The 22,157-nt window shown below is 39.3% G+C and overlaps 1 protein-coding gene across 2 annotated transcripts in view; it reads right to left on the bottom strand.

Annotated features, from left to right (window-relative positions):
- LOC306872161 (LIM domain only protein 7-like) overlaps window positions 1-13,233 on the bottom strand; it is a 44,712-nt gene extending 31,479 nt beyond the window's left edge. Inside the window, exons 1-5 of one of the 2 annotated variants that reach the window (XM_079420592.1) lie at window positions 12,892-13,233; window positions 11,852-11,937; window positions 7,676-7,746; window positions 2,555-2,624; window positions 2,077-2,183 (exon numbers count right to left, since the gene is read on the bottom strand). In XM_079420592.1, coding sequence (XP_079276718.1) covers window positions 2,077-2,183; window positions 2,555-2,624; window positions 7,676-7,746; window positions 11,852-11,920 — 317 coding nt within the window. In that variant the 5' untranslated portion in view covers window positions 11,921-11,937; window positions 12,892-13,233. The remainder of the gene's footprint in view (window positions 1-2,076; window positions 2,184-2,554; window positions 2,625-7,675; window positions 7,747-11,851; window positions 11,938-12,891) is intronic. The other variant, XM_079420593.1, reaches the window with a different exon arrangement.
- Between the last annotated feature and the right edge of the window lie 8,924 nt (window positions 13,234-22,157).

The following is a 22,157-nucleotide window of genomic DNA, read 5'->3' as shown; positions in this document are numbered from 1 at the left end:
TCTAAACTATCTGGCAGAGGAACATACTTGTTCCCTCAGCGTGCTGACACCAGACATGTGAGCCATCTGTTTGTCACCATGAACTAGCAAATATGGTTTTACAAAGGAATTCAGCTATTTAAACACCAGATACTAAGTGTCATGTTATCTCAAAAATAAGTCAGACAGGCTATAAGAAGAGGTTATTAAGTGAAAGTGTGTATGTTATTTCGTTGAGCCCTAAACCAACATGACTCCGAGAAAGTATGCAAGTTAAAAATAGCAGTCAGATCCACTATAGCATTTGGTTTGAAGGGACAGTCATATGGAGCTAAATTTAGAGGTCACTGTGCCCCCACTCCACCCTCTCGTGCCCCTCGTCCCTCTAGAAGGCCAATGGTAGGGACATCTCAGCAGGATGGACAACATGATTTATTGTTCAGGGTTGAGTCAAGACCTGAAAAATGAGGCAGTGCGATGAAATTCATTAAGCAAGAGTTGAGACTGAAATTGGTTATTGGAAATACTTCATGGAAACTCCATATGGTTTTGAAAATACTTTTTTTTTTTGCATAGACAGGGATAACAGAGCAGTGGTTCTCAAACAGGGGGTCGTGGCCCACAACAAACCTTTATAGGGGCCATTAGATGTAATAAAATTTAAAGTAATAAAGTTTACAGGGGACTTTGTCAAAATGGTTGAAAACCACTGTAGTAGAGAGAGGACAATAAACAAGATAGAAGGAATGGAAACTAAACATTACACAAGCCAAACGCAAACTCAATGTCCACATGAGCACCATAACTCAACTTCTAAACACTGTCAAATTTCAGACAACTAATGCATGTATTAAAGGGACGGTTCACCCAAAAATGAAAAATGTCTCATTTACTCACCCTCATGTGGTTCCAAACCTGTATGAGTTTCTTTCTTGTGTTGAACATAAGAATATATTTTGAAGAATGCTGGTAATCCACCAGTTGGTGGTCCCCATTGACTTTCGATTTCCCTGGAAGTCAATGGGGACCAACAACTGTTTGGGTCATCAAAATATCTTCTTTTGTGTTTAACATAAGAAAGAAACGTATACAGGTTTGAAATGACATGAGGGTGAGTTAATGACAATTTCCATTTTTGGGTGAACCATCCTTTTAAACCAGGGGTGCCCAACCCTGTTCTTGGAGAACTACCTTCCTGCAGAGTTCAGGTCCAACCCTGATCAAACACAACCAACTAATTAGGATCTGAAGGAGCACTTGATAATTACAGACAGGTGTGTTTGATCAGGGTTACAACTGAAATCTGCAGGAAGTTAGATCTCCAGGAACAGGGTTGGACACCCCTGCTTTAAACAATGTATTTCTTCTAAATATCTACACAATGTTATTCCAAAAGCAAATGTTTGTCTTTGTAATCTTTTCAACTTGCCCTGCTTCTAATAAGACTTGGATTTTAGGAAGACATCAACCAAGCCCTTTTAGTTTTAAACCTCTTTTCTCCAATTACATGGGATAGACACAACATTTACGATTCTGGCGAATGTAAACTGAACCATGAATGCCATTTGAAGTTGACAAATGTTTAATCCCAAGAGTGGTTTATGCTCAGAAAACATCTCGGGCCCTGATCTTAATAATGACGGACCATGAGTTAATGTGTCATGTCTGACTGCTCTGCCATTTAAATGCCATCAGATTCGATTCAAAATACATTTTCATAAGGCAACCTGACTAAAACATAGGTCTGGGTTGGTCAGGTATCATTGTTTGAGTTTGATGCTGGACAGATAATGTGTGACAGGACCCATCCAGCCTTTCATTTGGTATGGAAATGTAATCAGACTGCAAACACTATTCAAATTAACCCTCTTCAGTCAGTCACATAGAACACTTCTTTCTTTATACTCACACAAACAGCTAAAGTAGTAATAAAAGTTTTAATATATGTAGATAGGTTTGCATCAGATGTTTAAGGCTTATTGAATTACACAAATATAATGCAAAAGAGACATTTAGAAGGCACAGGCAACAAATCCAACTTTGACAGTTTATTACAGAGACTTCAACCATTTTCTGCTTTTACTTCTCTCTGCTCACCTGACAGTCACACGAGTGGACACATCTTGCAGATCTCCAGGATGGAAGAGCTGTGCTTCATTAAGCCCCAACTTCTCACAAGCCTTGAGAAACACATTCACGTTGTCCTGAAGAGAAACCAGCATTGACTATTGCAGCTATTGTTAATGAAAAGTTAGATGTCATCTGTAATTCTTAAGTATCCGATGAAGTAATACAGTTGAGTTGAGAGTACTAGGCAGAGAAGCTTGGATGACGAAGCTCCACTGAGAAGAGACCAGTATAAAAGATAGACTAGTTAACCAGAAAAAGGGGTGGGAACTGAAGGAGACAGTTGTCAGGTCCTGTCAGCATTTACTACTGGAAGTTCTCTGGACTCGTAGGAAAATGTCTTGACATTTGTGCAATATTTATACCTTAAATCATTTCATGTTAAATAATTATTTCATTGAAGCTGGTTGACTGAATCTAAATAAATCTGCATTTATAATACACTCACCAAGCCTGCAATGGGAGTGGAGAACCTGTTCACTCGTTTAATGATCCCCGGCTTCAATGTGTTGATCAGACTGAAAACGGATGAAATATACTTTAAGTAAACCTTAAAAAAAAAAAAATCTGCAAATCATAGTGTTATGCTTAAAGCTGCAGTCCGTAACTTTTTTGGGTTAAAAATATTTGAGGAAGTACATAACCAGCTAGTGTTCAAAACTAACGCCTTACTTTAGCCCGATTCACAACGGTTAGCTTATAATAATGTTTTTTTTAATTTGAGTGGTACGGGTAGGTTTTTGCGGGACATTCGAGCATGGCACTGCATCATTACATCACGTCTGTAAACAAAGTTGTCCGGGCTAGTAGGCTATCGCATGCGAGGATCCTGTAGGTGGTGGCTCGTTTATAGTCTTTTCTCACAGCAGCTGGAATAATTAAATAAATTTATCATTTCGATGGCGGATTGTAATCCAGAAAGGATGCGTTTATGAAACACACGTGAATGAAATTAAATTATATTCTAGTTTTAAATGTGCTTCTGATTACAGATAGCCTGGGATTACACAAGGTTTGAATTTTAAGACAACCAGTTCGAAGGGAACAGTTTGCTTTTTGGGTTAAAAGAATTTCTTAATATGAAATTCGAATTAGGGGTCGACCGATTATCGACCTGGCCGATTATTGGCACCGATATTAAGCATTTTTATGATAATCGGCATCGGTCATTTTCAAAACCGATGTGCCAATAAAATTATTTAATTTTGAAACGCGCTATTTGGCTCTGATGCAGCCTGTCGGCACTCACCACTCTGTGGCCTAGAGCAGTCTCCGCCCACCGCGCATCTGATTTGTTGAGAGTCAGGAGTCCGACCAATCAACGTGGAAGACTAAAGGCACTCTCACACCGAAAGCGCTTGCTAACTGGTGCTGCTTCATCACGCATCAGTTATCTCTCAAAGGCAGCAGCAGACCTTGCACAAGTTGCAATAAATTACAATCCACTACACTGAAGTTGTAAAAACCTCAATTTTATCTATTTATGGTTTCCGAGATGGGGGAAACGCAGGGGGAATCGCGGAATCCAGTCATATGGAATTTACTGTATAACGCGGAGTCACGGAATTAGTCAAAGTTTGGATGAATTAATCAAAAGACACTTACATCGACTCATGATATGGACTATCTGTAAACATTAAGCTGCAAAAAGACTATTTAAATATGAATTCTGCATGTTCGGCGTATCTCTGTATATGTGAATGGCACAGATGCGCGGTTTTGACACACACACACACACACTGAAGTGCGCGACGCTCGCGGTGTTTTCCGCATCTGCCATGTCACTAAATGAGGACATAAATACATGAACATCATCCCCAGAACTGCTCTGAGAGTTACTTCATGAGCATTTGACTGTTTCGTTTGAGTAAAACGATCGTCATATCATAAATAGGCTACAGAAACTTAAGAGGTCCTCATGGCAACCCGTCAAAATAAAAGTTCAGTTTATTTATTAATGCTACTACAATTATTACAACTTGTTTAAAAGAACAATCTCACAATACGCTATTTCTTACATGTTTTAATTTATAGTAAACACATTTGTTTGCCAAAAAATAGAGTTCAACTCTCATTTGATTAAAATAAATTAAATTAATATTTTATGCCTTCATTTGCACTGCTCTGTAAATGAAAACTAATGGAAATTACTGTCACATAGGCCAAGACTAAGATACTGTCACATAGGCCAAGATTAAGTTACTGTCACATAGGCCAAGATTAGGATGACGGAAATTGGGACATTTCAATAGGCTATTGAACCAAGTGAGCCTATAACAGGCTATTAGTGTTATAGTTTCATTAAAATAGTTGCGGTCTTCTTTGCAACTTCTACAATGGAGCTATGAAGACAATTAAATTATTTACACGTATTATATACATTGCGCTTTTTAAATTAATCAATTGATGTGCATTAGATGATGAATTGAATAGTCACCTCTTGTAGGTTATGATTTAGTCAACCGAAAATAATTAATGAAGAATTATGAGAGGTTATGCTATTACACATACATTTCTAACATGTAAATTATTGAAGCCAAATACATTACATTTCCCTAAGCTGTTTAGCTTTAGTATTTAGTATTCATAGGCTTAATCATGAAGCATGCAGTGGCCTCACTTTTAACTCTCTCTTTATATATTACCCTTATTGTAGATGGATGCATGGGGGAAGACAAGAGTAAGAAGTGCAACCAACACTAGGGAAGGCCGTTTTTGTCAGAGCCCTTGTTATTCTTAATTTTGACATTAATTTTCATTTTTACACCAGATATCGGTTCAATATATCGGTTATCGGTCTACTTGGTCTGTAATAATCGGTATCGGCCCTGAAAAACACATATCGGTCGACCCCTAATTCGAATGGTATAACAATCAGGGCTCCAAACTGCGACTAAAATGGTCGCATTTGCGACCAAAAATATTAATTTGCGAGTGAAGTTTTTGCTGAGGTCGCCACTGGCGACTATATATAATTTGCATGAAAGGACTTTTTTCCCGATTGTTTTGCGCTCACATCTTTTGTTATGTTCACGTATTAAACTTACATAAGACGATGCGCATCAAAGTTTTACTAGAAAAGAGTTTCAAACAGTCCTCGTCTCTGCCGCACACAGTCTGCTGAACAAAGTGAGAGAGACCTGAAAGGGCCTGTTTACACCTGGTCACTTCATGCATTTTCTCTGATCGGATATCTATACGATTTGTTAAAACGTTTCCCCATTTACACTTGGCCACATAAATGTGTCTTCGCAAAACGGATATAAATCCGTTCTTCAATTCCCGCTTCATATGCAAATATAACGGAGTTCACATCAATGAAAGCAATGGATAATTTTATTAATTATCAGCTAATTTCAATATCACAGACCGCAACAAGAGAGCGCGCGGCATCAGCACTGGAAAGATAGGCTAGTCTCGCTACTTTTAATGAAGAAGATTGTGTGTTGAGCGTCTGCGACTTACTTTCAGGTTCATTCAGTTTGCGCGTCGCTTGCTGAAGAAATACTCCGCTACTCATCCGCGGTGATGCTTGTTGCATTGCGCTGTCATATCTGACTATAACATGCCATATAGCCTATAAAACGCTCTCACACGTCTATTATTTTAATATTATGGGAGGAGTAAAATTACCATATGTGGTTTCAACAACCAGATGCATTTACACTTGTCCGGTTTCGCCCAGACCACCTCCTGAAGTGGTTCGAGCGATTGGATTTATATCCGTCTCGAATGCGTTTCGGACGGAATTTACACCTGGTCTTTTCAGGATCAGATAGCTATCCGATCAGGAAAAAATGCATGAAGTGGCCAGGTGTAAACAGCCCCAAAGTGCAAGTGCAGAAAAGCCGTGTCTATTTCGTGCACAACTTGAACAAACTTCAACAGGTAAAGCTGTCAGCTCTGCGGATACTGGCAATATCGTCAACAATTCTCATTTATAATCATTACTAATATGGCTTCTTCTTATCGAGATCTTAGTCTATATGCTGTGTTCTGTTAATGCATGGACTTCCTGTTATTTGAAGCGCACTTGCCATCCAGTAATCGCAAAAAGCTTTGTGCTGTCTTACTTTTTAATAAACAAAGTATCAGCTTTAAAATGCTACGAAATTCAAATGATGCGGTTTGGATGCTCTTTAATGCGGACCACAAGCGCACACTTTCGGTAATATAAACACCAGTACCCCGCGTCCACACGGTCCGTGTATGCGTCCGGATCGCGCGAGCGGAGAGTATCGCACTTAATGCTCAGGCGCGATCTCTTTAGCACCTCAGTTAAAGCAGCACGTGAACCCATTATATATTTCGATTTACTACTATAGTATGAAATGAACATGATCAAATGGTAGGCAATAAGAAAGCCTATAGTACAACTTACTGAAATGTTTTATGTAAAAGCTCATTCAGTGTTTCAAACTGAGGAAATGTATAAAGCTTGTAAACATTGCATTGTAATACATTTACCTCAGAATAACCAATCAGTGTCCATAAACTTTTTATCAAATAGTCAGCTAGAAAAATAACTATAAAGAGGAGCGTTTTGCTATATTTATGCGCTGTTGCATATTAATATTTTTACTTATTCTGTTGTACATGATTCAACTCCTATAAAATTGCATTTTACTAATGAAGAAAAACAGACTGAATGTGTGAAAGACTTGACGACATTTATAGGATGCACTGCACTCAGTTGCCAAGTCATGCTTATGGTCCATGATATTGGTACAGATTCTGTGTAACGAACAATTCTTTGTGACTGTATATTTCAAGTTGTAAAAGACATTTAATTCACACTTTAAGTGAACCTTAGTCCCCTGGTCGACCTGATCATCTACAAGATGGATTAAAATGCTGATAAAGCCTAGAAAAGATAAGACATAAACACATGACAAAATGATTGAAATGTTAAAATAGGGAGGAAAAATAAAATGATAATAATAAAATAAACCACTTTTATTCTTCTTCTATTTCTTTTATAGGAGCCAATGGCTCCTTACTTGATTTTTTTGTCTGGAGCCCTGACAATTATACATTAGACTGTACAGAAATTTAAATCTATACGCTAATACACACTATAGCCTACTCCTTGTCACGCAATGCTGATGTTGTTAACATTAACAATTTGAGAATAAAGTATAACAATAATACTACTTTGCACGGTTTTGATGTGATGTGAGCTAACCGATCTTTATATCACCTTTGGTAGCACGATTTATGGTAATGCTTTTCTCCTCAGTTGGTCAGAACAAACGTGGCAGACTTGTTACTTGTTCAGATGGCAATATACGGTGAAAATTCTTATTTGGGTCATATATTCCAAGATGTAGGCTAGAATCTGTGGTTCGCAAGTACAGTATCCACACCAGCTGACAGCCAAACATACTCATCAAAACATTAGATTCATCCGCGCTGGAGCCATGGCGGAGCACAACCCCCACGCACGAAAGATAATTCCGCACAGAGCTGCAACTCCAGGTTTTCAAACAGAGATGGTGACAGAGGCAAAACTTATGGACTGCAGCTTTAAATAAATAAAAGAATAATTAAAAAAAAAAAAATTACTTACTCGCACAGAAGGACCCCGTCCTCTAAGGCCACTCGAAAGCTTTTACTTCCAAAATGCTTTTTTGTTACTTCCTGTTAAGCAAAGAACGCAAACAGATCACAAGCACAAATTAGAACTAACAATATCAAAAGTTTTTATTTTTTAATAAATGCTGTTTTTGTTTTTTTTACTTTTATTCATCAAGTATCTTGAAGTATCAAAGTTTCCAAAAAAAAATTTAAAAAATAAAATAAGCAGCCAAATGGTTTCCAACATTAATAATATTCAGCATACCAGACTGATCTCAAGGATCATGTGATACTAAAGACTGTAATAATGTCTAATGAAAATTCAGCTTTGCACCACAGGAATAAATTATATTTAAAAACATATTAAAAAGACAAAACCATTATTTTAAATTGTAAAAATGTCACAATATTACTGTTTTTGCTGTATTTATCAAATAAATGCAGCCTTGCTGAACATAAGGCTCCTTTCAAAAACATTGAAAGAAAATACAGACCCTAAACTTATATTTATGACTTATGTTTTATTATATACACTGACCAAAACTATAAACGCAACACTTTTGTTTTTGCCCCCATTTTTCATGAGCTGAACTCAAAGATCTAAGACTTTCTATGTACACAAAAGGCCCATTTCACTCAAATATTGTTCACAAATCTGTCTAAATCTGTGTTAGTGAGCACTTCTTTGAGATAATCCATCCACCTCACAGGTGTGCCTTATCAAGATGTTGATTAGACAGCATGATTATTGCACAGGTGTGCCTTAGGCTGGTCACAATAAAAGGCCACTCTAAAATGTGAAGTTTTACTGTATTGGGGGGTCGGAAAACCACTCAGTATCTGGTGTGACCACCTTTTTTTCTCATGCAGTGCAACACATCTCGTTCGAATAGAATTGATCCACTGGAATGTTGGTCCACTCCTCTTCAATGGCTGTGCGAAGTTCCTGCCAAGGATATTGGCAGGAACTGGAACACGCTGTCGTATACACCGAACCAGAGCATCCCAAACATGCTCAATGGGTGACATGTCCGGTGAGTATGCTGGCCATGCAAGAACTGGAATGTTTTCAGCTTCCAGGAATTGTGTACAGATTCTTGCAACATGGAGCCGTGCATTATGCTGCAACATGAGGTGATGGTCGTGGGTGAATGGCACAACAATGGGCCTTAGGATCTCGTCACGGTATCTCTGTGCTTTCAAAATGCCATCAATGAAATGTACCCGTGTTCGTTGTCCATAACATATGCCTGCCCATACCATAACCCCACCGCCACCATGGGCCATCAGCAAACCGCTCACCCACACAACACCATACACACTGTCTGCCATCTGCCCTGTACAGTGAAAACCGGGATTCATTCATGAAGAGAACACCTCTCCAAAGTGCCAGACTCCATCAAATGTGAGCATTTGCCCAGTCAAGTCGGTTACGACGACGAACTGCAGTCAGGTCGAGACCCCGATGAGGATGACGAGTATGCAGATGAGCTTCCCTGAGACGGTTTCTGACAGTTTGTGCAGAAATTCTTTGGTTATACAAACCAATTGTTGCAGCAGCTGTCCGGGTGGCTGGTCTCAGATGATCTTGGAGGTGAAGACGCTGGATGTGGAGGTCCTGGGCTGGTGTGGTTACACGTGGTCTGCAGTTGTAAGGCCGGTTGGATGTACTGCCAAATTCTCTGAAACGCCTTTGGAGACAATTCACAGGCAACAGCTCTGGTGGACATTCCTGCAGTCAGCATGCCAATTGCACGCTCCCTCAAAATTTGCAACATCTGTGGCAATGTGCTGTGTGATGAAACTGCACATTTTAGAGTTACCTTTTATTGTGGCCAGCCTAAGGCACACTTTTGCAATAATCATGCTGTCTAATCAGCATCTTGATATGCCACACCTGTGAGGTGGATGGATTATCTCGGCAAAGGAGAAGTGCTCACTAACACCGATTTAGACCGATTTGTGAACAATATTTGAGAGAAATAGGCCTTTTGTGTACATAGAAAAAGTCTTAGATCTTTGAGTTCAGCTCATGAAAAATGGGGGAAAAAATAAGTGTTGCGTTTATAATTTTGGTCAGTGTATATTATAAAACATATAAAAGCAAATCCTGTCAGCAACACATACAGATTACAGAGTAAGAATCCATTTCATTGAGTGAAGGCAAAGACTACAGAAATACAAAGACTGTTCACTCCTATACTTACGAATGGGAGAAACTGCAATGCGCAATATGGCGAAATAGTCCCGCCTTCTAAATGAAAGAGCCAATCGTTGATTGGTAAAGTCATTGCATCACTGCAGCGGCCGTTAGAAGTGCTTCCCATAGAAACCTGAGGCTGGACCAGTCGATGCGTATGCACAGTCATATTAAGCGCGTTGGAGCTCCGCATGCGCATTGGCTGGTCTAGCCTGAAAAATAAGCTTTTTAAACGGTATTTGAGCATAAGAAACAGCATTCATGGGGTAGTTCATTTCAGATTTTGGTGCCGATTTGAAATATGTAATTTAATCGATTTCAGGATTCCCCCATTCATTTTTAGATAGTCCTTGGTCTTGTTTGAGCTGCCTGGAAGTGTTGCAAATATGACGGCCGAGTGAACAGACGTTCCTTGAAAGGGACTTTGGTGAAGGTCCGCAGACAGGAAACCACAGGCCCTCTCAAAAACATGGCATGCAACTTTCCACTCCAACCAGATACATTTCAGAGTACATTCTGATCTTCAGTCATCATATGCAATAGCACACCACATAATTGCTTTTACTGCCATTAAGCGAGCAAAACAAACTGTGAGCAAAATCAACAAGTGTCCTATAATTTCCAAAAAAGATGGCACAATCACAAAATAAACCCAAGCCATCATTGAGCCAATTGAGGCAGCGCTCTAACCAAAACCACACTTTCTCTTTTCATACTGAATCGGTTCCAGTCAAATGACCATCCATCAAGTCATCCTATCCACACATTATAATACTGCACATTCAGACAGGACCTCAGAGCCTCCCTCCATTATGCCACACAGTACAATATGTTTGGAGAATGAGGTGACCAAGCAAGAAGCACCTGACCGTACCAGTCATGTGGTGGAGTGGGCATGTGGCAAACAGAATGTGGAAAACAACTCAGGGGTCCTTTGTGTTCAGATTGAGATGCACTGAAGCATCCATGCCTGATGCCTGTCCAATTCTGCATCCTGATCATCAGCTTGTTTGGGCACATGGAATGTAATCCATCAATGGCTGCTTGTGTACAGTCTACATCAAAAGAGACCTGACAGAGCCAAGGCAGAATGTAAAGGATCTAATCTTTTTTTTTTTGTTTAAACAAAAAAAAAATATTCAACATGCAAATCTAAACATTAAAAATAATAAAATAAAATGTCAAATAAATTAATTTCTTTTGAACTTTCTATTTATCAAAGAATTCTGTATACAAAATTTTTCCACAACATATTAAGCAGCACAACTGTTTTCAGCATTGAAAAAAAATAAGAAATGTTGCTCAAGCAGCAAATCAGCATATTAAAATTATTCATTATATCATCAGTCATCTAATATATCACTGTACTGTATTACAGACACAGTACTTTATAATAAAGGTACTACGTCTTGTACCTTGCTGCTAACTCCTGGATGACATTTTATAAAACCCACTCTGGTGAAAGCAAAGAAAGCATTACATCATTATTCAAAACAATCAATAGGTGAATAAAGGTGGAGATGATGGTACTTCTTTGGAAATAGTTTAAAGCCGATAAAGAAAGACAACCACAAATGCTACAGGTTATCCAAGGCTACTTTAAAAACACAAGCATTCAAGACAGAAGGGAACATCATGATGAGTGTTATCTTGTCTAGACTTCATTTAATTGTTCCACCTAAAATAACTTTCAGGAAATAAAGCATTTCCTGAGAGCTCACCCACATCAGGATATGTTCTTTGCATTTTGAAAAGTGCATGTAATACTAAAGCTGGGCTAAGACTTCAATAATATATCTATCAGGTTGTTTTAAAAACTGACTAATGTAATTGCCTTACATATTTAAAACATTAGATTCTCTGAGAACAAAGAACAAAGTCAGTCTCAACAGAACATGAGTGTGAAAAGACCTGTACTTTTGCAGCCAGCATGGGGATTGGGGAAAAACTTGATAATGACGTCATTACCTCAAGCCATCTCTGCGCCTCCTGGAACGCCAGCTCACAGCTGACTGCAGACTGCTGACGCCACTCCATCACCGCTGCAATCACACCTGTGTGCATTTCACAATGAAAAATAGTGTGAACATTAACCCACTTAGAGACAAATTACATTCAAGGACACAAAAAAAAAAAAAAAAAAATCACTATACATTTAAATAAATATTTATATTAATTGTATAGAAAGGTTTATATATTTATGTATTATGCTAGATAAATAATAAAGAAGACTGAGCATTTATGGCTATTTGTAGTTATTTTTGATTATTACAACTGCAGTTGTTTCCAAACAGTTGCAACATTTAAAGTTTTTTTTTTTTTTTTTAATTAATGGTAAGCTAATACAAAATCATTGTAGAACCATGTTGCTTTTATCAATAATAATAATAATAATAGCTGCCGCGGAGCATTGATTTGAAGTTTCAATGTTGTCAGATAAAGCTGCAACTTAATATAACTGTAAACATGCAAAACAGTAAAAGACAAAACATACAGTAAACATGTATCACAGACAATCAATTTTGGTAAAAATTTGACAAACTGTAGAAGAATCACAGCTGAAATCACACCTAGCAGCTCTGCAATAGTATACAGGTCTTTGCTACATTAAGAAAAACACATCACAGATAATAAGCAAAAAAAAAAAAAAATAGATATTATGACTTGTCTTAGTATTGTCACCCCTTTAATTTAGAACAGGCGAACTATTATTGGTGTAATTTATTGATAAGTTGTAGTTTTTGGATGGATATTTATTTTCTTTTTTTTTTTGGCAAAGCAATATATTTTAAGTAATATATTAGCAGCATCTAATATAATCTAAAAATCATTTGGGATTTCGGTGACACCAAAGAAAAAAGACGTCCCCTGGAGTGACTCTTAACGGGTTAAACCCCAACTTCAATCACCTCCATGTTTGCAACCCCAAAACATGCTTGATGTGATTCATAACACTGCGCACCTGTGACATCCTACAAGCGTCTCAAGTGGAATGACTCAAAACTTACCTTCTAGCCCCGGTTTCAAATATATTTATTGATTTCCTGTAACTACTCAGAAAATGTCACTTCCCAGATGTCTCGAGTCGAAAGCGCAAGGTGTTTCCCGCTACCGATGCGCGTGCCTCCAACACAACTCTGTTGCAAACGTTGCTTCTCGAATTCCCACCTTGAAGTCCCTGCACGCGACTGGGTCGTGCAGCTGTCCTCCACAGAACCTGCTTGCTGCCTTGAGCAGGAACAGAAAAGCCCCGTTCAGTGATGAGCGCACAGGACAGTTTGCGTGTTTGCAGAGCAAGTGCATATGTAGTGATGATGAGTTTAAATATATGCCACGCCCCCTGCTGCTATAAAGACTGATGACCTGCTATGGCACGTGACCAGCAGATGGCGACAAAGATTCACTTCATCGACGTTGTCGTCGTGTTGCTGAACGCCGTAGAAAAAGGCAAGGGCCCAAATATTTTTTTTCACTACATCTTAGCACTTCAGTTGTAACTTATGCTGCATTCACGTGCTATCGGAATTAAAGTACGTTTCCTAGTCGGAAATTGGCCATATAAGGCCTCTCTAAGGCTGTTTATGTACAATTTCTGACTAGGAAGCTGGTATTTACATAATTTGATAGCACTTGAATGCAGCATAAGGTTAACATGAAAAATAACCCTTACTGCTATGTGCTTAGTTTTGCTAGCACAGCCACAGGAAGGCAATTAAATGTTGTTTTTTGTTGTTGTTGTTTTTAATCTATCAGCCTAAAATAGCTATATTGTAAAAATGACCACACACATTCAGCTAACATAAAAGTTTAGATAAACTTTACCATGAAAATAAAACCATGATGAATATTGTATCTTTTCAAATTGCATTTGGATAAGAACACAGGTGCTTGTTTATGCTTGGGGAAACTAGTCTAGCTGATCTATTGCCAGAAAAAAGAAAGCATTAGAATACATGTTAGGTCTAAATATGGACCGTGGTCTGCACTGCTAGGTGCTTTTAACCTCACAGATCAGTTCTGGGTAGAAAGCTGATGTATCAGGCTACACCACAATATTATCTAGTCCAATCAAAGATCTGTAAGAATGACTGACATGCCTTATTTGGCCTACCTATTGTAGGCTTTAAAGGAATATTATCAAATTTAAATTCCATTATTATCTATTTACCCATCAATCCAAAAAAATGTTTCATGAATTTAAAATAAAAAAAACTCTTTTCCATACAAAAACAGTTTAGTGATGCCTGTTACGCTTCAGAAAGTACCAAAACATTTATATACACGATGCAGTTAATTTAGATGCAATTACTGCTGTTTTGTTGCAACATGCTTTGAACTTACATTGAGAGATGCTTACAACAGCTGGAACTAAAACAGGAAGTGCTACATCCAGCGACAGGAAGTGCTAACCAAAGCTGGAGCAATGTACAAGTCTGTCTGCCCACTGGTTTCCTGTGTGACTAGTCTGCTGTCAGTCAGACAACCAACACTTTATCACACTATTGTTGTCATCTGATGAACATTAAGATAGCAGTACAGGTTTCAAAGCATGCTAGCAGCTCTTCACAGGATGTTGGTGAAAGGTGTCCTCTGCTGTTGATCTATAAGCTTTGCGGTTTCACTTGAGATGATGAAAATTAGCGAGAAATCTGGTGATAAATATGTTTAAATGCACTAGTTTGTCAAATACGTTGGTTGCCTTGTATATAGATTTTCTAATAAGAGAATACAGCATGATATAACATATTATGGTTTATGTGTTGCACATCAGATGCTCTTAAAAAGATTGCAAACTTCTGCTTAAAAGGCCAAATGCATGTGTGAAAGTGTCATAAGTCAATTAACATTTTCTATGTTTGTTAAAGAGATCTCTAGCAATAGAGCAAGAAAGATTTCAAAATCTCTGTACTTGGGTCAGTCTGAGAGAAAAAAAAAAAAGTTTTGTGTTTTATTGAGAGGCCTAGTCTGTATACAGATTCAAGTCGAATAAAAGTTGAGCAAAACTGAAGCAAATTAGAGGATTGCTTAGTGGGTTTGATATTCCAACATTGTTCTCCTCATCAGTCCTTATTGGTATTTTTAAAGTTAGTTCAAACCCAGCCAAAAGATCGGAGTTTAAGTAAACTTTGTAGAGGTTCTAGAATTCTTAGAAACGATCTAATAATCATTTGCCCATCCATTGCCATCATGATCTTGAAATGTGTGTTTTTGATTCTAATTCTTGGTTTCTGAAGCCATTGGATGGAATGAACTAAACTAGAAACATACACAAAGAAAATTTGTTTACAGTTTAGAGTGGCTATGAGGTTGACCACACACATTAGAGGTGATGTTTCTCTAGCTCTAGCTCTAACCCTTACTCTTACTTACTGGATATATGCTGGATATACATATGACAATTCCAGAAATGAATAGATAAGTGAATGTTGGTTTGGCAATGCATGTTTGTGTGAGAGACATTCTTTCAGTCAACAATGAATTTGGTTAAGAAACAAACATCTAACCAGAGTCAGCACTACAATTCAAAAAGGTTGAGATAAGCATTTTCTTCCCATCTTTGAGGGGTCATTTCTATTGTTTTCAGCATAATGGAATGAAACCTTCGTTTAATGATATTCATTGTGAAATATCATTCTCTGCACATCATTTACATTTTTTAAAAATAATTTTTAGATTCTACCCTCTAAAATGCCTCATATAGTTGCTGTAGAGCCTCAGGGTGTGTGTGTATATATGTTTCTTTTGCACCACTGACTGGTGGTCTATTTCACCTGGAGCTGCCCAGCTGTTTAGAGTTGCACTGGAACAGCAGTACAGTTTCCTGAACACTGTAGCTTTGTCCTGATCTGGCATTGCCCAGCAGACATGTGAGAATAGGGAGGGATAAAGACGGAAATGTGGGCAGCCAGATATATTAGTCCAGCCAAGGGCACATTTCACTCCTGGTAACACACATCTTAAAAATCTACTAGAACCTAGACTCACTCCCATTACAAGGTTCAGCAAATATTTGATGACAATGTCAAAGCTGTTTGAATAAGAACAAGAATGATTTGACCCTTTTGCTCTAAATAATGTAAAACAGTTGCTACAATTACCATGTAGATTTTTAAATGTCCCAAACAAAATGTGAACAATACTTGACGGTGCAAAACTCGCATCCCATGGTGCTCAAATGATTTGGGTGGCTGCTGCAGTATATGCTGCTCTTATAGAAGTTACTTCTGTCATCTATGTCAGTGGTTTTTAAATATGGGGCCACAGCAAAATTTACAAATGAGCCTCAAAATGGCTTAAAATGAGACAAATCGAGCATTAAAATAAGTCATAACACTTTGAAGAACCAGGATTCCCAATAAAATACACACACACACACAAAAAAATAAAAAAATAGAAAACCAGAAAAACTTGGATATATGAGGTATTCATATGAGGATTAATTTTATTGAAAATAAATGCTTTTCTGATGTGATTCAAACCTGGGTTGATCGCATCAAACTGTATTTGATATATGTTTTACCATCTGCGCCACTGGAGCTGTCGATAAGTAGCCGTCTTTAATGATGTTGACTAGCCCAATCACATGTTGGTGGGCAGAGTTAGTGTAAATAGCCTCTGCCAACAAGGCAAGATATTTGTACTTTAGTGTAAATAGACACTCTGGAATATTTATTGGTGTATGTAGCCTATGTATATATGCATGTATAAATAATTAAATAAAAACATACATACATACAAACTTGTCCTTAATCCATATCCAGTATATCACAAAATACTTGAAAATGCTTTTATTTCTTTTGAACATTGTTGTAGACAATCTTGGAGTCAGAAAGATTGAGAACCACTGGTCTACATGGTTGCTAGAGAATCCAGATGGTTTGGTTGATTTGCCTAAATCAACCTCTCAGGTCCATATGATTCCAGCTAATAAATACTGAACTTTCTTGGAATGTTAAATATAACGTTCTTTGTAGGAAAAATAGCCTACAAAGAATAATCCATTATTATTGATTAGTTCCCGAAAAACAAAACAAAAAACAAATAGGAACAATATGCTAATGTTAGGGGAACTTTCTATGTTTCCGTAGAACCAGCCAAGATTATAAATAAATGTATATCCTATGTAATACAGAAAGGCACTAATAAAAATTAAATAAAAATTCACATGATTGAAAAGGTTTATTATTTCACTCAATATGTTTGTAGTTTTATGATTATTACACATTAATGGCATTAGATCAGCAACATGCTAATGTCAAACGCGAACTGCTTTTTAATTCTGATGTCACACGTCACGGTTTCTGGGTCCAAGCGCTCTATCAGATGCCAAAAGCAAAAAAAAAAGTGCTGTAATACTACCAAAAAAATCATGATTCTAACCTTTATCTCCATACCGAATGTCTCAGTTGGCCAGACAGTGATTCATTCTTTATGGATCCGTAAAATATTGCAGGTCTGTTTTTTAAAACCTTAGCTTATACAGTAGGTGTATGAATAGTGCCCATAAATGACTGTTAAGATAGTATTCTCACTTGAAACAGAATGGAGGCTTACACCAGAAAACAGCAGGCCTATTTGTTACGTCATGACTTAACAAGCCAATTGAAATCAAATGCTAGTCAAGAGTCGAGTTTGGAGTGCTATTTGAGTTTCTGCATTCCAAAACAGTCGCTTAAGAGGTTCCATGATGGTTAGGATGTTATCTTCAAAAATTGAGTCAGCCAACTAGATGTCAGAGTTATAATGATGCTAGCTAACTAGAATGCCCAAGCCAAGCAATTCTCAGTGTAATAACTTCACATCTCTAATGAACAACATAGATGAGGTGAGGTCGTCTTATGCGTGTGTATGTGTGCTATCATGTCATGCGTTCTCAACAAGACCAAAGGAGGGTGACAAAGTGAGGGGTTGCTATAGTGATGCCTTGTGGTGTCAGAAGGGTGAGAACAAGCTGATCTGTCAGATGGAGGAGAGTTCCCACACACACACACCAACTGATCAACTTACAATATCTATAATAAGACAGACACATTGGATAACATTTTACATCACAATATAACCCGTGTGGAACTTTGATGGGACTAAGAAGAGTAGTGAGGCGGTTTTAATCCTGCAGACTGTGGTGTGAAAGCAGAAGGCATTCAGCAGTCTATTTACTGTGGCATTATGAAGGCAGTGCCGCAGAGAAAAACTGTGTCAGTGGCTTGGTTGTATAACAATAAAGCATGGGTTACATGTCAGAGTGCCTATGAGTCAGTGACAGTTTGCTGCTGTCATTTGCAGAATGGTCGACACATATAATAAGGCACCAATAGAACAATGACTCAGGATGCTAATGAGGCAGTACTGTAGTTCAAGTCTTCATTTACTCTCCTTCAAATTATTCCAAACCGAAATGGCTTACTTTCTTCTGTGGAACACAAAAATAAATGTTTTATGACTGTACTGGTTGTATTTATGCATTTTATCCATTATAATAGGGACTAGAGGTTTCAAGCTTCACCATAAAAGTACCACTAACAGTAGTCCACTCAAATTGTCTACAATATTATACAATACAAAGTCCTTTGAAGGGATAAACATGGTTTTGTGTGAGAATCTATCATTATGTGACGTGTGCAGGTGTATGGCCTGCACAAGTCACATAAATCTGATTTTTGAATTAATGAATTTGAATAGTTTTGTGGATTGGATCAAATGGCTCACTGAAATTAATGATAGGTTCATGATTTATACATAGCTAACAATGACTAAATTAGAATCAGCTCCTTACACAAATCCATCATATGACTTCAGAAGACTTAATGTAACAGTTTCTTATGAATCAATGAAACATATACTTTTTGAAATCTGAAAGCTTCAATGTCCATAGAGTTGTCCATTGAGTCTTAAAGGAGACCTATTATGCCCCCTTTTACGATATTTAATATAAGTCTCGGGTGTGCTCAGAATGTGTCTGTGAGTTTGCAGCTCAAAATACCCCACAGATCATTTATTATATAATTTTGAAAATGCTCATTTTGAGTGGAAGCAGAAACACACTGTGTGTGCATGTCTCTTTAAATGCAAATTAGCTTCTGCTCCCCACCCCCATTTCCAGAATAGGGCTGTGCCTTAACATTACCAAAACATCTGTTTGGTTTTGATTATCATGGGCCCCATTTACCGATCTAAGTGCATGGTCTAAAGCGCACGGTGCAGGTGCACTTAGGGCGTGTCCGAATCCACTTTTGCTAGTTTAACGACGGGAAAAACAGTCGGCACGCCCAGCGCATGATCTAAAAGGGTTGTCCCTGTTCTCTTAGTGAGTAACTCCCTTTAAGAGGCCGTTGTGTTTGCACCATGGCGAATTATTTACACGGCGGAATTTGCAAGTGCAAAGACTGAACGCGTCTCCAGAGAGGAAACAGAGCTGCCTTATTCTGATTCATGCAATGACTATCCATTAAGACATGTAGGCATTTTTATATTTATGAAGCCTACACAACAATAATCTTTTACGTTGTAATCCTTTCATTTTTAATATTTGGCATGTTTGTGTGCTGATTTGCGTCCCTTTGTGTAATAACAACAGTGCACGCGTTGTGGACCCGCCTATAGGCGCATATTACTAACACGCTCTTTAAATGATGTTTTATTAACAAAGTTCGGGAGGAGCACGTTCAGATAATTAACACAAGTGGAGAGCACTCAGCAATCAATGGTAAGAGGTGTATATATACACTCAGCAGTCTCACCTCATTCCATTGACAGTTTGCAGCATGTCTGAACGTCCAAGCTCTTCCTCCAACGAAGAAGTAAACTTTGCCAGGGATGCCCCTGCGCATTCCACCGGTCCCACGACCATACCTCCTAAGCCGGACGTCGCACCTGAGCCCCAGGCTTCTTCACGCGGCCGCACACCGGCCCGAACAGCCCTGCGCTCACCAAGACGCCGTGGCCAGTCTTCACCGCCCCCGGCAAGACTTCCATCATCTTCTCCGGCTTCCTCCTACCGCTCGGCCGTCTCGACGATCCCACCTATCAGGAATTGGACCGTAGCGGGATTAAAACAAGCACTGGGGAATTCAGACGTACAAGCTTCACGGAAAATGAACAAGGCGGATCTGTATGATCTGTATGTTTCCTTACAATCAACTCCCAAGACGACCCACAGGCAGAGCAAAGCCCGCAGGGCCCAAAAATCGCTTGCCCAATCACCACCGTCATCTTCCCGCACAGGATCCGGATCGCTTCGCCCATCAAGACGCAGCAACAAGCCTTCAGCGAGCCTGGGCCGCGCACCAGATTCCGCCATGGCACCCCCACCTCTCAATGAGGCCCAGCCCTCCACCACGGCTTCTGCTGCCACAGCGCCGCATACAGCCGGGCCCAGCGGCCTCCCCACAACCACTCGGTTTCATACTCCCGCTGTTTATAACCCTTTTCCTTTTCAGTGGCCTCCAGCTCCTGTCACAGACACTAGCGCGAGGCTATCACCGCTAGCAGCACAGGTCCAATCACTCCAACAGTTTCATCCAACAGGTTACAATCCCGCCCACTTTCAGTGGCCTGCAGCTCTCAGTAGCTCAAACAAGCACGGGCCCGCCTCCGCTTGCAGCTCAAGCCCATTTTTCATCATATAATCCTTCCATTCCTCCATATCCTCCAACTAACTTTCCTTTTCAAACCACAGCAGGTCATCCAAGCGTGGGGCCGCCGCCGTCATTTGCAGACCCGGCTTATACCCTTCCCAGTTCTGTTTTACAACATAAATCACCTTATTCTCTGTTCACAGCAACACCGATGCCCGTTCCGTCCAACGCCGTCGCTATGGAACCCCCAGCAGTATCCCAAAACATCCGCGCACAGATCCTCTCAGGTGCGGATGTAGACCTTTCCTCTCTTCTCTCTCTACTCCCCCCAGCTGAACCAGACCACCAAATAGATTGCGGGGATTTCTCTGTTACCCTAAAAAACACAAACACTCACTCATCTCGCGTTCTTTCATTTTCCGAATTTTCTATTGCTTTTTCCCGTTACACTGAAATCATCTGTTCAGCTTTCCCCCACAGGCGGCGCGAACTGAATGATTATCAAGCAATCATAGCCACCACCAGCGCAAACCAGGATTCCGCTTTCGACGAAAGCAGACATCCTTGTAACCATTTCAACGCGGGTAAATGTAACAGATTGCGCTGCCGGTTCATGCACATTTGTAGCTTCTGTGGCGGCGCTCATGCCCGCATTGTATGTCCAGTTTACAAATCTGTGAATAAAAAATCTAAAAATTATTTGGCGACTCCTGCAAATACTTCACGCATGCAATTTGAACTAGCTCATCACCCGGACATTGAATTTACTCATTATCTGCTGTCAGGTCTAAAAAACGGATTTAAACCCGGCTTAGAATGCCCGCTCTCCCAAAACATCACATGTAATAATCTTCAATCCGCCGTCATAGAACCTGAAGTTGTAAGCAAACTGATCAAAAAAGAAGTTGAGTCAGGCTTCATGATTGGCCCGTTCGACAATCCTCCATTTAATCTGTTTCGTATTAGCCCCATCGGAGTGGCTACAAGAAAATTCTCGGGTAAAAAACGCCTAATAATCGACCTGTCAGCCCCGCACAATTCCCCGTTCCCAAGCATAAACAGCTTGATCCCTCTCGATGAATTTTCGCTGAAATACCACGACATAGATCAGGCTATCGACATGATCAAAATCGCAGGTTGGGGTGCTTGGCTTGCAAAAATCGACATTACATCTGCTTTCAAAGTAATGCCCATCCATCCAGATTCATGGCACCTATTTGGAGTTCGCTGGCTCTGGAAATATTATTTTGCAGTGCGTTTAACTTTTGGATGCAAAAGCAGCCCTAAAATTTTCGACATGCTATCAGAAGCCGTCTGCTGGATTTTGTCGAACAACTACACCATTCCCCACCTCATTCACCTGCTAGACGATTTTTTAATAATCTCGTCTCCCAATGCCATCCCAGCCGCGCACATCCTCACGGTCCAAAACGTTTTTTCTGAGCTAGGAATTCCTATCGCAGAGGAAAAAACCATGGGCCCTGCAACATCCATTGAGTTCCTAGGAATTAATTTGGATTCAGACAAATTCCAAGCATCCCTGCCCAAAGACAAAATTGATCGAATAATTCTCGTCTCTTCTACTCTCCTTAAAAAATCTAATTGTTCAAAACGCGAACTCCTATCCCTGCTCGGCCATTTAAACTTCGCAATGCGCATCATTCCGCAGGGCCGCCCCTTCATATCGCACCTCCTCTCAC

The sequence above is a fragment of the Barbus barbus genome (assembly GCF_936440315.1).
Source record: "Barbus barbus genome assembly, chromosome: 7".
In the NCBI taxonomy this organism is placed as follows: Eukaryota; Metazoa; Chordata; class Actinopteri; order Cypriniformes; family Cyprinidae; genus Barbus; species Barbus barbus.
This window is presented reverse-complemented; position numbering and strand designations above follow the sequence as displayed.